At 40.5% G+C, this 13,515-nt stretch overlaps 1 protein-coding gene across 1 annotated transcript; it reads right to left on the bottom strand.

Annotated features, from left to right (window-relative positions):
- Positions 1-3,210: 3,210 nt before the first annotated feature.
- On the bottom strand, positions 3,211-13,509 carry PHC3 (polyhomeotic homolog 3 (Drosophila); the record flags this gene model as incomplete). The annotated part of the gene is made up of 8 exons (XM_009069910.1): positions 3,211-3,365; positions 6,670-6,901; positions 6,993-7,143; positions 7,861-7,975; positions 10,132-10,288; positions 10,998-11,251; positions 11,618-11,768; positions 13,171-13,509. Coding segments are annotated over 8 exons (1,554 nt in total), but the record flags the coding sequence as incomplete, so codon positions are not given.
- Positions 13,510-13,515: the final 6 nt, after the last annotated feature.

Here is a 13,515-nt window from a genome sequence, read left to right as displayed (position 1 = left end):
GCAAAACCCCAGGAAACAAAGCTAAGGAAAAGATTTCTTGTAGACACATCCAGTGTAAGTAAATGTTAAAACCAGTCAATCAAAACCTGCAATACTTCCTCTTTTGCAAGAGAGTCCAGCCTAATGTGTGGGAAAGCCATGGGAAATGGTAGCACAAGCCTGGGAAAACTTCATCTATTTGAACAGCAACAAGTGATTGGGATGCAAAATGGTTCTGGAGGAATATTTCTCCATGTACTATACTGCTTTTTTTTGAGTAAATTCCCAAGCTTCTGAAGTAGACTTCAGTTGCACTGGGAAGCATTCCAGACTACTTTAATGGATTTTTTTAAAACTAGTTTTCTTGGCACAGCTGTACTGATTTTCTTGACACAGCTATAGTGGCAAACACTCCTGTATAAGTGCATTCCTATCAGTACCAGTTGGTAGAGCTGTAACTGCTTTTAAGTTCCTGTTTAACACCAAAATCAGTGAAGGAGAAAAAGCTTTCATTATACATAAGGCCCACATTCTTAGTTGCTGCATTCATGAATATTTAAAGCATAACTCACTATCTGTGGTTCTCCCAAATCCACAGGGAATGTCATGTACCAGAAGAACAGGAACAGACGTGTGCCTGGGGTCTGCTCCTGGCATGAATTGTTCCAGAGCTGGACATAAACACTAGCTGGAGATGCTCTCCTGAAAGCTGTCTAGTAAAGCAGAATTAAAACAGCCATGAAATTCTCATGCACGTAACACTGATTAACTGCAGGTCGAAACAAGACACCTAAGTCCACATTTCAAATATGCCTTAAGCCATTAAACCACATTTATGTATCCCTACTTTTTACATAGCCCAAGAACAGTACAATCAGGACAGATTAAAAATTAGCCAGAGAAATTTTTGTATAAAAATAATAAAACTTTAAGACAAAAGCCAAAGGATAAATATCTAAGATATCTTTAGTCTTCAATTAGCTCATCAAAACAGAACTTGCCCTTTAGAACATATGTTACAGATATGCTACACTGTGTATCTTACAGAAGTGCTACAGATGGGAACCCACTGTCTCCATCATTTGAATATCTTTCAGATGAACATTGCCAAACGTTGGACCTTCAACTGAGAAGTTTATTTTACAACAGCAACTGAAGACAGGAAAAAAAAACCCAAACAAATGAGAAAGTGCTTAGCAACTTCCCTCCAAAACAAACCCAGGCAACAATGCTTTCTCTAAAGCCTTTGGTGCCATTTGAGTAAGGGCTCTCACCACACACCAGCATGTAACAGCAGTGGCTTGTCCTAACCTGGAGTTTCAGTGGTTAATGAAAATATTAATGACATCAGCTACTGGTAACCTCAAACAGTTGTAATTAAAAACAATGACTCTATGTTGATCTCCAGAAGGTAGGAAGTCTGTTACTGGAAACAAAGCAACAGTATAATGAAAGGAAAATGAAGCACAGATTTTTCTGACATCCCAATTTACTCTTTAAGGTTGTCAGTTAAATAATAAACATATTAATCAACCTGTCACACACCTGCCTTGCAGCCAGTGCACGTGCATCGACTCCTTCCTATCTAGGGCAGCAGTTCTCAAACTTTAGGTCAGTTCCTCCTATCTTCAGGAATACTGTGCAGTGCCCCTGAACACCTCCCTACACAACCATATATTATGCATTAGTTTGCATAAAATACAAAATACATTATTTGCAGACACATACACATATTTAATTCAAATATACACGACGACTATCAGCACACGTGCCCTGCCTGCCCTATACCAGAGCTTGGGGATCCAGGTCTGTACATAAGGGGAGTGGAGCTCCAAATGGGAGGGAACAGAAGGTACAAAATACATCCATGAACACCTGTGCACAGGTGATGGGGAAGCAAGGGCTGAACCCAGGCAGCTTCCCAGAGTGCCAATAATGGGGAAACAAGTACTTGTTCCACAAAGACTGTGAGAGAGGGAAGAGGGAGGAAAATGCCAAGATCCCATTGCCTGGATGTGCAGCATCCAAGACAATCTCCTGCCAGAGGGACACAGCAGGGTCCCTGGAGATTCTTCCCAGAGTTGCCAAGTGGTGGCACTTTGCAGACCTGCAGCTCCAGGCTCCCTATGGCAGCAGCAGCTCCTACACTGAGCTCTGAAGGGACCTCAATGCCTTGTGCTCCTTCCTCAGACTACTACAAGCCCAGTTCACACCGGCCAGTAGACAATTAAAGGTGCTTGGAAGCTTCCAGTGAGGCAGTGGGAATGCACTACAGGGAAAGACAAGTTAGAAGAGGTATCAAGCAAAAGGGCATCTGAGCTATGATGTCCCTTCTCTACCTCCAGTTTCTAAAGTAACTTGTCTCAGCATGAGCTGGTCCTGGCTGCAGTTTTCAGCCAGGCATTTGGAAAGCTGAAGCCTGAGTGCTCACACCCCTCCTCAGGATCCACTCTGACCCCCAATTTGAGAACTGCTGGTCTAGTCTAACTAGCAGCATGTGAAACTACAAACCTAACACTTAATGCCCCCTTAGTGCATAGCAGCATTCAAAGAGTAAAGTAACATGTGCTTCAGTTCCCTCTGGCAGGAGTGTCAGTAGCCTGATCAAGAGGATTCTGATGAGACATCTACATGGTTTATAGTATTTTACAGACTCCAAGAAAATACTATATTGGCAGAGATGAGGGTAAGCCTACACAAGGAAAACCAGCTGCCAACCTACCCCTTACAATTTGCTCAAGACTAAAAGAAACTCAGAGAGCACAACTAAATGCATAGCATTTTACTGATACTAGTGCTTCCACAGGGCCTGTGGACACTTCTGTTAGTTCAGTCCCAACACTGCTGCATGTGGGAAAAATCCTTTCAGAACACAGCAACACAATTTAAATGGTGTCTAGACTGGGGTGGGGGCTGGGGTGTTAATCTTAAACTCATAAGATGAATTACATGTTGGGGAATATTTAACCTATCACAGCATATTTCACTTCATGTTTTCCCATGACAAATCTTCAACTCAAAGTATTACCTCAGGCTTTACCATGAACCTATTAGTTGTTGGAAACTAGAGGACTACCTGGTATAATCAAAGGAACATTTCAAAGTCTTTAGGTGGGGAAAACCCCATGTAACAAAACATCACAGTAACACTCCTGCCACAGTGAAGGTGTTGACATATTACTGTCGGTTCTGTCACTGAGAAACTGTTGTTTAAACCTTCATGTTCACCTCCTAGGACTCTTTCAAGGAATTGATACGTGCACAGATTTTCAATGCAGGTCCAAGCTTAATATTCATTGCACTCATAAGGTGATCCTCCTTCAACAGGAGGAGAGCTTGTCCATCAATTTCTTGTGCTCTGAATTCGTCTGCAATATCTTGACAACCTAAAAGGCAACAAGAAACACAATTATTGGGTTACAAATGCATTCTTAGACCCAATGATTCTGTCCATACTAGAGCTCTTCAGCTACACATTTTCCAGTGCTCATCCCTTCAGCTTGCAGAACCTAAAGTATATGCAAGACTTCAATATGATGATGGGAACTTCTGAGATAATCTCCAAGTAATTTTTACTACAGCCTCTAATTACACTGTAATTATTGGAGAATTACTCATTGGGAATTCCAAGTCCTAGCAAAGGCAGATTTTTTCATTTCATTAAAAGGGAACAACCTCTCACAATTGGAAGAGACAGGGGAAAACAGCACTGAAATAGCAATCAGGAGCATGATTCAAGTGGGTTCTTTCCAGCAATAAAAAGATACTATTATCTACTGCTGTAAAAGATACTACATTCCATTGCTATGTGCAACTCAAGGGGAACATCCACACAGCTACACCTTCCAAAGGCATGAAGTCCACCTGTGTGTTACCACCACTGGGTTAAGGAAACAAAACCTTGATTTATGGCTTAAGCATAACCACCTCACGAAGGCATTTATCATCTATAGACAGCAGTAGCTCATTTCACAAGTGCAACCTTTAACTAGTTGGATTTTTTTTCCCTCATGCTAAACTCTGATTCTGAACATGAAATAACATGATCTCAGGTTACTGAGCCTTACAACATAAAAAAAGAGGACTCTCAATGGCTTGTACTGTCCTAAGTAACTGAGGGTTCCTTTCCACTGAAGAACACTGAGGAAACAAAAGGTGTCACCAAGACCCAAAAATGCTCTGGACTTGTGTTAAGCAGAAACAGTTGGTCATGTCTGGCTCTGTGGCAGCTCTGTTAGATGGACAAATGTCTTTTAACAATGTGAATGACAACACTCACTGTCAGTTGTTTATTTGAAGCCTCTTTCCCCACAGCCATGTTTTTCACGGGGTTCATGTATTTGTGCTCTCAATCCAGTGGTCTCCCCATCTGTCTCACAGCCTGTCAGACTCACTTGAATTTGTGCTCCACAAAAATTCCTGTTTTCAATTATTCCTCAGCTAAGCCTAGTTTTTGGGCATTTTTATATTTTCTCATTTTAAAAGTCCACTATTACAGAGACATGAAATTACCGTGAAGAACTCATCTTCCACCCCAGATGAGAGCAACTCATTTCATGTCCTCTTGTGTGCTTAGATTTACATTCTATAAAGAACAGATAGTCTAATTTCCTGATGGATTTACAAATGTGTAAGAGACAAATGGAAAGGAAATGTGGAAGGAATTATTGACATCCAGACCTTAATGCATGTGGATTATTACTGTGTAAAGGTTGTACCATTCAAGGCTGGAAGAGGTTAGCTTTCCACAAAGAATAAAGCATGACAATTTTCTGGATGATTTGTTAAACAGACCTCAGGCAACAATTAGCTGTAACATCATCAGAAAGGGGTTTTTATTCATGTGTTGACAACAAACAAAACATCAGTAAGTCAAGTATCAAGTATTTCTGTGAAAGGCATCAGTGTGTGTCTGACTGGAGACCTAAACGTTGTGACTGTCAGACCACAGCACATCATCCAAGGAATATGGGAGATCCAGAGAAGCTCCTACATTTAGGAACAAAAGTGGTCCTATTAAAATAGGTAATTGGGTGTTGTTGAGATAACTGGATATTGTTGCAGGCTTTTTTCTTTAAGCAGGACATGAAGAATTTCCATGCAACTTCTAAAATACTTTTTATCAAAGTCACTTTGGAAAAGCAGAAGATGGAAGTTGAATGTATTTCCATTCCCTCATCCCAGCACATCTGGGTATTCTTAAGCACTTTTTCATTGCTTGTTGTGCAATAACTTGGCCAAAAACAGAAAGGATGGGAAGAGAGTAAAAGACCATTTATCAGCAGAAGAAAGAAAGGAGAACAATTCTGCTTGGCTTTAAAACTTTGCTGTCTCTTCTCCCAGAAGAAATGAGGAACAGCAGAAGTGTCCTACAATCTTCACTCCTCCAAAAGGCTCCAGAGGAACTCAGGAAAAACCTGACAAGGACATGTGAGTCCACAGTTAGATCTTGGCTACAGACTATGCAGAAAGCTGTAAATCAAAGCAGATGTCCCTGGTGTTTGGAATGTAATTTTAAGTGCCTAATGAACTTTCAAAACAAGTATTTGAGAAACTAGGCCTTTATGCGGATGGGAACAAGTAATTATAGTAAATTTTCAGTAAATACAGAGAAATAGAAAGTCTGTTTAAAATCAAAGATCACCTTGTTGACAGAATAGCAAAAAAACCCCACAGATCCAGCAGCTCGTGAAATATTCTAAAGTAATGAGTTCAAAACAGAAACCACATTTTAACAACGATATTTTGGGTTTCATACTTGCAAGTGAATTGTGTTTTGTGGTACCTCAAGTTTTCTAGGACAGAAACTACCATTTATTTTCCAGAGCCTCAGATCAGCTGTTAACTAGAGCCTCAAATCTGTAAGAACAGCAACTGAAAACAGCAGTGACATAACAACATTCCAGCAACAGAGCTCAAGTACAGAAACACGAACGAGCATGTGTTAAACCTAAGGAGCTTTGCTTGTCTTTAGAGACATCACTGCAGGTTCCCAGAGTAGATAATGTAAGTTAATTGAAACAAACATCAGGAGAAAGGTACTTCAAGGATGACTTCTGCTGATTTAAGACATCTCTTACTCAATTCTTTGCCTGACCTACCATAAAAGATTATCTGTAATGTGTATGACTTAGCAGTGAAGATATATTCCTCACAGGTTATTAGATTATTTCTGGGAACAAACAATTCCTACCAGTATGCAGAGACTCTAGGCAGAAGTTCTCTGAGCAAAGCTGTGCAAAATAAAGTTTAACTTTATAGAACAAACTTCTCTATTCATTTTTAATGACTTGTATCAGGACAGGTCTTTCAAACTTTTCGGTTGTATCAAGGGAAATAACACTGCTCTTACTTTTTCTACTGAATAAGCAGCAAGTGAGGAGAGAAGAGAAGAAAGCGTAAGAGGGAGGAAGTGTGTCTGATCTCTCTACTGACCTCTTGAGAGAAGTCAGACTGAAGGAAGGAACAGCTGTAATCTCCATCAGCTGGGATGCAACAGCAGAAGTGGGACTAGTTCTATCAACATGAGATTTGTGCTGAAGGAACAAGCAAGAGGAAACAAATCACATTCCAGTCTCTATCACCAACCAACTAGTGCTGACACCACACCACCTCCTCGCCACAACAATGCTGAAAAGGCGAAGACCTTTACTGTTAACAAACCAGAACACGTTATTGCACGTTACATACCAGGCAAGGAATGGATAAAGGCCCAAACTTCATCGACGGTCCATACTGAGGGGTCAGTCTGCACCACTGGCAGCAAGTCGATGCTCTCGGGCATCTTCCTCATCCTCAGCTCCCTAAGCTCCCGTTCCCTCTCCCTCTCGCTCTGCCTCCGCAGTCGGGTGGTCATGGCCGTCGGAACTGCGTCATCGTGAGAAGCCAAGTCTTCTTCTGCAGATGGATAAGTAATTGGAAGCTGGAAAACGCAGTACAGATACACTCCTGTATTAGGCTTTATTTGCAATCCCCGAAGCAGTGCCATAGTTTGAAGCAAATATTGCACAGACCTGTCTAAGAAAATGCTCCCGTGACGCCCCCTCGGGGCCGCTCGGCCGACGCCCGCGTCGCCCAAGACTTTGGCTATCTGACTTCCGATTCCAACGACTGGTCTTGTCTGATGTAAACAGCCCAAATTTCTTAGTGCAACTAAGGCTGTGCCTAAAGAAGTAAGATATATTCAATAATGCACTAGTAGGTTGGTTTTGTTTGGACTGAATTCAAGTCAAGTAACCATAAAATTGCAGTGTGGTAGAAATGCTGCGTAAGTGGAACAGCTATCACAGAAATACAAGAGAAAGGGATCTCAGAGGCCATGTGCTCATAACCCTCACCTGGATGCAGGATCAAGTACATCTCTATCATCCCTGGAAGATGTCTGTCCTTCCCACTCTTAAAAACATCAGTGCTAGGAATACCTTTGCACTTTATCCCATAGTCCATCCCTGCTTGTCTGGCATATCCACGAAAAACCTGAAGTCACACTTTTGGTTCCATTTTCTCTACCTAGCTGAAACCCAAAGGAGGATGGAGGCCAGAATCCCGTGTTCAGATTACAGGGCCAAATCTCCTTTTAAGATTATTTCACTGGTGGTGACCCAACAAGTACCAAATCTAATATATTCCCACTATGGAAAAAGGGAATGCAGCAGGTGTAAGAGAAAAGTCATCTCCAGGCACACTGATGCAATAAAAGAACCAAGTGGTGACAAGAAATGGGAAACTATTCCCCATTTCTAAAACATCTGGGATTAAACATCAGTTTTCCAGCTATAATGATGGAAGATTCTACACTGACATGTTGGCTGTGATTTCTTTCTCTCTTATCCAAGAGAGGTTAATCTGTTAACCAGCTAAAAACAATAACTAGACAGTTACCTTTTGGCACAGGATGTGGAGCAGAATCTTTTCGACCGCAGAAACTTATTGGGATATCCCATTTTTCCACAAAATTCACACTTCAGAAGATCATTTTCCATTTCATCCAGTCCCTCTAAATAAAGGAGTGAGGCATAAAGAAGTCAGTTTCAATGACATAGAATTATGTTCCCACTTCTCACCTCAAAAGATCTTCAAACATCTAACACATTTAATTAAGTACTTTGATTAACAGAAAATTATGCAAAGCTAAGCAAGTCATAGATTTCATTCTCTACCGAAAAAGATCTTGAGCAAACTGAACCTTACTGAACCTTCAATTAAATTATTCAATGAATTTAATCAGTTTTTTGTTAAGTTTCAAGCAATTCAGGGGCAAATGTGCCCTCAGACAGAGCAAACAATTAAAAAGGGTTACAGTCTTCATGAATTGCTTTATAAAGAGTTCATTAAGGAACCAGGAATTCCACCCTCTAAATTCAAGCTCCCCTGTAATAACACAATGCATTAACCTTTTAAAATACTTTCTTTGAATAAGCAACTGCTACAACCAAAGGGACCTGGGAAAGCAAGGAAAACCTTGAATCTATGAAAAAGATAAGCTGCATATAAGGAAGAGGAGGACTAAAGCATCTTCTGACTGCAGCCTACTGTTAGAGAACGTTTTTCTGCTATTGGTGAGATGACATACCACTTTTCCTGCTCCCTGTGAAGAACTCAAACACAAGCTGAGAGAAGCATCAGTGGAAAAAATAGTAGCAAAGCCCCAGTGAAGGCAGTGCAAGGCAACAAGGCAGCACACACCTCATGTGCTCAGTGTCTGTGCTTTCTGCTGGAGGAGAATCACATGGGTGGAACATGGATGGGACATGGTTTAGAGTAACACCACCATATCTGCAAACCAACTGGAGCTGTGTGGCATGAAAAAACACCACCTTATCTCCATGTGAAACACATGGTAAAGAATAAATCAGAGAAACTGCCACAAACTGAGATGTAACATTTTGTGGTCATTCAGGTTAAGTGAAAGAACTTCAGGTCACGTGGCCGCAACCACAGACAAAACACACAGCTCACAAAGTCAGAGGACTAAACACACATTTCTCCCACATTGCTAATTTACCTCAGTCACTGTTTCATATTCTTTGCCTTTTGCTATTCACCTTCTGTGTTCATATTTCTAATTTTACATAATGGCAAAAATTGCAAACTAGCTTTTTGTTCTGAACTCTTTGCTAAGCTCTGATGCAAACACAGGGACCCGAGGTGAATTGAAAGATTTTTACTATGCCTTTGTAAAAGTCTGTAATAGCAACAGCAACTCACCAAACTGCTTGCTAACACTACTGCACTGACAAGGGAACAAAAAGCTCTAGCACAGCAAAGAGCTGGAAATACCAAAAAGGGTATCTGAAGGGTGTTTCTACCACACACACAATCATACCATCAAAAAATCTTTGCTCAACTTGTGCATATGTGGATGTGTCTCAATGTTGGATGTTTCCCACTAGCTCATCTAATGAGTAGCTACAAATTTTGTACATAAACCTAACACCAGCTGTCAGGAATAATAATTAAAACCAAACCCATGAATGTTTGAGCAATTCCATACAACAGACAAGCTGTTTGAAATCTGAGAAACAGCAGTGTCAACACCAAAGAGAAAAATGAATTAGCATCTAGTGAAGCAAATTAAGGCCAAACTAACTTGCAAACGAAGCTTCAAATATTCTAGAAGATACACCACAGGGCAAAAAGGTTTTTTGTTTGAAATATATTGGGGGGAAAAAGGTATTAAATAAAAGCAGTACTTTTGATCAAGGAAGTTTATTTAATAGCAATTTACTAAGCACAGTCATTAGCCAAGAGATTTACAGGTCTCATTTTGTGTGTAAAAACTTAGTGTAACTCTGCTGAGCTGGTTTGAACAGTAATAGTGGTGTTACACACTCAAAACAGTTGACTGCTGAGTTCTAACAAGTCCATGATGATAACTGGGTTGGATACTGCATGGGGAACTCAATTTAGGTCAGGAGCTGTGCTGGAGATCACTGTATTCTAAGCAGGACAAGTGCATAGTGCCCTGACATTTGTGTGCACCTACAGCAACTGCTGTTATGGAGTGTAGCTAGTAAAACCCATTGAAAAAAGTTTCTATTAGAGACAGAGTAAAGACTGGAGAAAAATTCCAGAAGTACAGACAGGATGGGATTCTGTAACACATACAGAACTGCAGGGAAAAAAATGGGTATCGAAACAAAAACTACAAACCTTCTGCAATCATATCCTCTATCTCTGTGTCTGATGAATTGTCGGCGTGTTTTGTGTTCTGCAAGTCTGACTCAACACACACAACACTCATGATCTGACCCTCCACTAGCAAACTCTTCTCTGCAGGCTGTTCCACCAACAAGGATGAACGACTGACCTGTTGCAACAAAAGCAAAGCAACGGTGATGAACTGAGCAGTGAATAGCTAAAAACAGTATTTGTGGCTTTGGAGTTGTAACTGAAGGTGATCACAGTTTCTACTCTGTCAACGAATCACTATAAGGTAGTGCCAAAGCTCTACATACCATTCCTCACACAAATAAAGACTCACTCCTGCTCTGCAGAGTTTGCAATTACATTTAACAAAGCAAGAAACACACCATATCCACAGAAATGATGGAATAGGGAAATGAGACACATATTAAACTATTTAATAAGGCAGATTTTAAATTGTCCACATGTGGATTTAAAGTTTTCAACAGTAATTCCTACCAGACACAGCACTAATCACAGCTAGCCCAGCAAGGAGCTTGACAGTGCTTTAAACAACTAATTGGAACATGTTAGAATTTTAACACAGACTCAGCTCTGAGGTTTAAATTAAGGTATCACTTAAATTGAGGGACCTAGGAGACAGACAAACGTAAAACAGTTATTCCAAATGGCAGACTAAAATCACTCTCTGCACTTATCTCTCTGGACATAACCTACTACTCAACTCACCAATCAGTGGAAAAAAGATCAAACCCAACATCTGAAAAATAATTCAAGATCTAAATACCTGCTAGTCAAAAGTAACATCCTTACAAACAGGGTTTTTTTTCAAAAATTAGCAGTAAAAAACTCATAGCAACTTTTACACTTACAGGGAATGGCTCCAACCCCTCCTGGATCACAAAGCCTTCGATGACATGGGTGAGGATCTGGGGTTTAACAATAGCCTGTGGAGGTTTGTTTTCTAGGCTAGGAATGCTATTAGGTATTGATGTGCTGTTGCTCCTTGTTGTTGCTGCTGGGAGCAAAAGAGGTGGTGGTGGAATAGAGGCATGTGAGGGATCAGATGGAGATTTAATTACTGAGGCACTGACTGATGATGTCACTGAAGGTAGTCCCCCGTGCTCTGAAAAAGATAAATGATAAAAACATGACATGCTTTGTTGTGTCCAAACACTGGCTCAGAATTCTGGATAGAAGGGGTTATAAACAGACCCATCTCTGCCCCCACATCCCCTAACACAGGCTCTTCCCTGTGGTTTATAGATTTTACTTTCAAAACAAGTGTATCTTCAGACTATGCCAGAAACACACACCCTTTTACTTTCAAAACAAGTGTATCTTCACAGACTATGCCAGAAACACACACACTCATTTAAACCTCTTCCTTTACTCAGTACCTACTAACTATAAGCATCATTGGCCATTAATTACTTACACAAATCACAAATCCATAAGTCAAAAGCTACCTTAGTCTGACATTTGTCCTCACCTGACAAGGGATCCTCTGAATGAAGAGCCTCTCCATTCCCCAAGGTTATGGCTGGTGGAGACAAGGTGGGTGGTGTAGGTGTTCTAGCCATGTGGACACAATCTGAGTCCTCGGGCATCTCTTCTTCACACACATTTTCCACTTGGTAAATCTGCATCCAACAAACTATTGCTTTAGAGAGATTTCCATTCTACCTTAATACCTTAAAAGAGTTGCATAAATACAGTTTTTTAAAATAAATTGCCAGTTAAAATATGCTAATCTTCTAATAACATACTAGTTTCCAAACACACACCAAACAATGAACTCTGAGGACATCACAATGTCTATGAGAGCAGAATTATTTTGTTACAAATGGCGAAATATAAAGAGGCACAAGTTCTCCTATCAAACAGACCAGAGAACTTCACTTTTTCAAGATCTTCTCTGTACGTTTACTGTATTTACATTTGTAGCTATTGAAAAACATCTGCAAAATGCAAGTTTTATAGCATAATAACAAGTCTGCAAATTTTTCTCTGTCTTACACAGCAGCGTAATCAACTGAGTATTTTGGAAGAGAACACCAAGACTATCAACCATAAGTGGTTGTAAGAGATTTTAAGGTATTTTCTTTAAAACCTTTTAAGTAAATTTACATGAATTACTGACAGTTTAGCAGATTGAAATGCAAAATATCACCCGATCAAAAGCAAACCTGATTTCTACTCTTTTACTCAATTTTGACATGAAATATCAGATTATTATTACCCTCTTAATATAAATTAAAAACAAACAGCACACCTCCTTCCTTAACCTGTTAATAGCCCCCAAAACCCAACAAGAGCCCTTGATTCTTTTGCTCAAGTTAATCTCATTAGCAAATTACCACTAAGGCCCAGCAATGCCATCTTAAATGTCAGCTTTATCTGCATATCATTTCATTTCCCTGCACATGATTTTAGTTCAGTGATTGAAGCCAAAATCTTCAGTTAGAAGCTGCTGACGTCTGAGCTTAACCCTGAATCAAATAAAATGGCAGTGATGAGGATTACCAAGACAGTATCAAAAATTCCCCTATTCTTTTATGATGAGGATATTTTCAATGTTAATATAAAATTAATTATCCAGATATTATCTTATTAATCTGCTCTACACCTTCACATCTAGTATGGAGATGACTCTCTTGCTCAAAATTTGCAATGAGTGAATTTGTATTACAATCAAGAAGCAAAAGGTTACAGTCCATATGGTATAGTTACCAAAATTAATTTTAACACGTTAAGATAGATTTACTTACTTCTGAGCTTTAAATATACCACCATTTCACTCAGAAATAAGATTTTTAGATTAGCGCTAGAGTTGCACTTTCATGACACTGGTTGATATTTTTGACTAATGATCCATTACAAAAAAGCCAAAAAAATTAATCAGAAGAAAAATGTCTATTGTAATCAACTGGTTTCTTGTCCTCTGCCTAGCACCTGCTTAACTCCCTCTGGAGCCAAGGGGCCATACTCCCAGCTCTGAAGAAGCCCAGGAAAAAGAACAAGGGATGCAATGTCACCACTTACCACTGGAGTTTCAATGGGAACCGACGGCTGCACCTGAAGGTTTACTGCGACCGTCTGCGGCGGTGGGAGAGTCTGAAACGGCAGCTGGACCAAAGCTTCTGCAGCAGGCAGTTCCTCCTCGGAAACCAAAGTGTTCTGAACCAAGACCTGCCCCTGGGACAGAATTTCAGGCTGCACTTGTAACGACTGCACCGACTGCAAGGGCAGCTGTTGAATCTGGGTGGAAGATGCCGAGAGCTGCGGAGGCGCTGCCAGCGGGATGGGAGCAGACTGCAGGGCTGGGTACTGCGGGTGTGCCGCGGGGGACACGAGCTGCTGCGCTGGGGACACCAGGCCGGGCTGCTC

This window comes from Acanthisitta chloris, unplaced genomic scaffold (assembly GCF_000695815.1).
Source record: "Acanthisitta chloris isolate BGI_N310 unplaced genomic scaffold, ASM69581v1 scaffold45882, whole genome shotgun sequence".
Lineage (NCBI taxonomy): Eukaryota > Metazoa > Chordata > Aves > Passeriformes > Acanthisittidae > Acanthisitta > Acanthisitta chloris.
The sequence above is the reverse complement of the archived record's forward strand: the minus strand, read 5'-3'. Positions and strand labels throughout refer to the sequence as shown.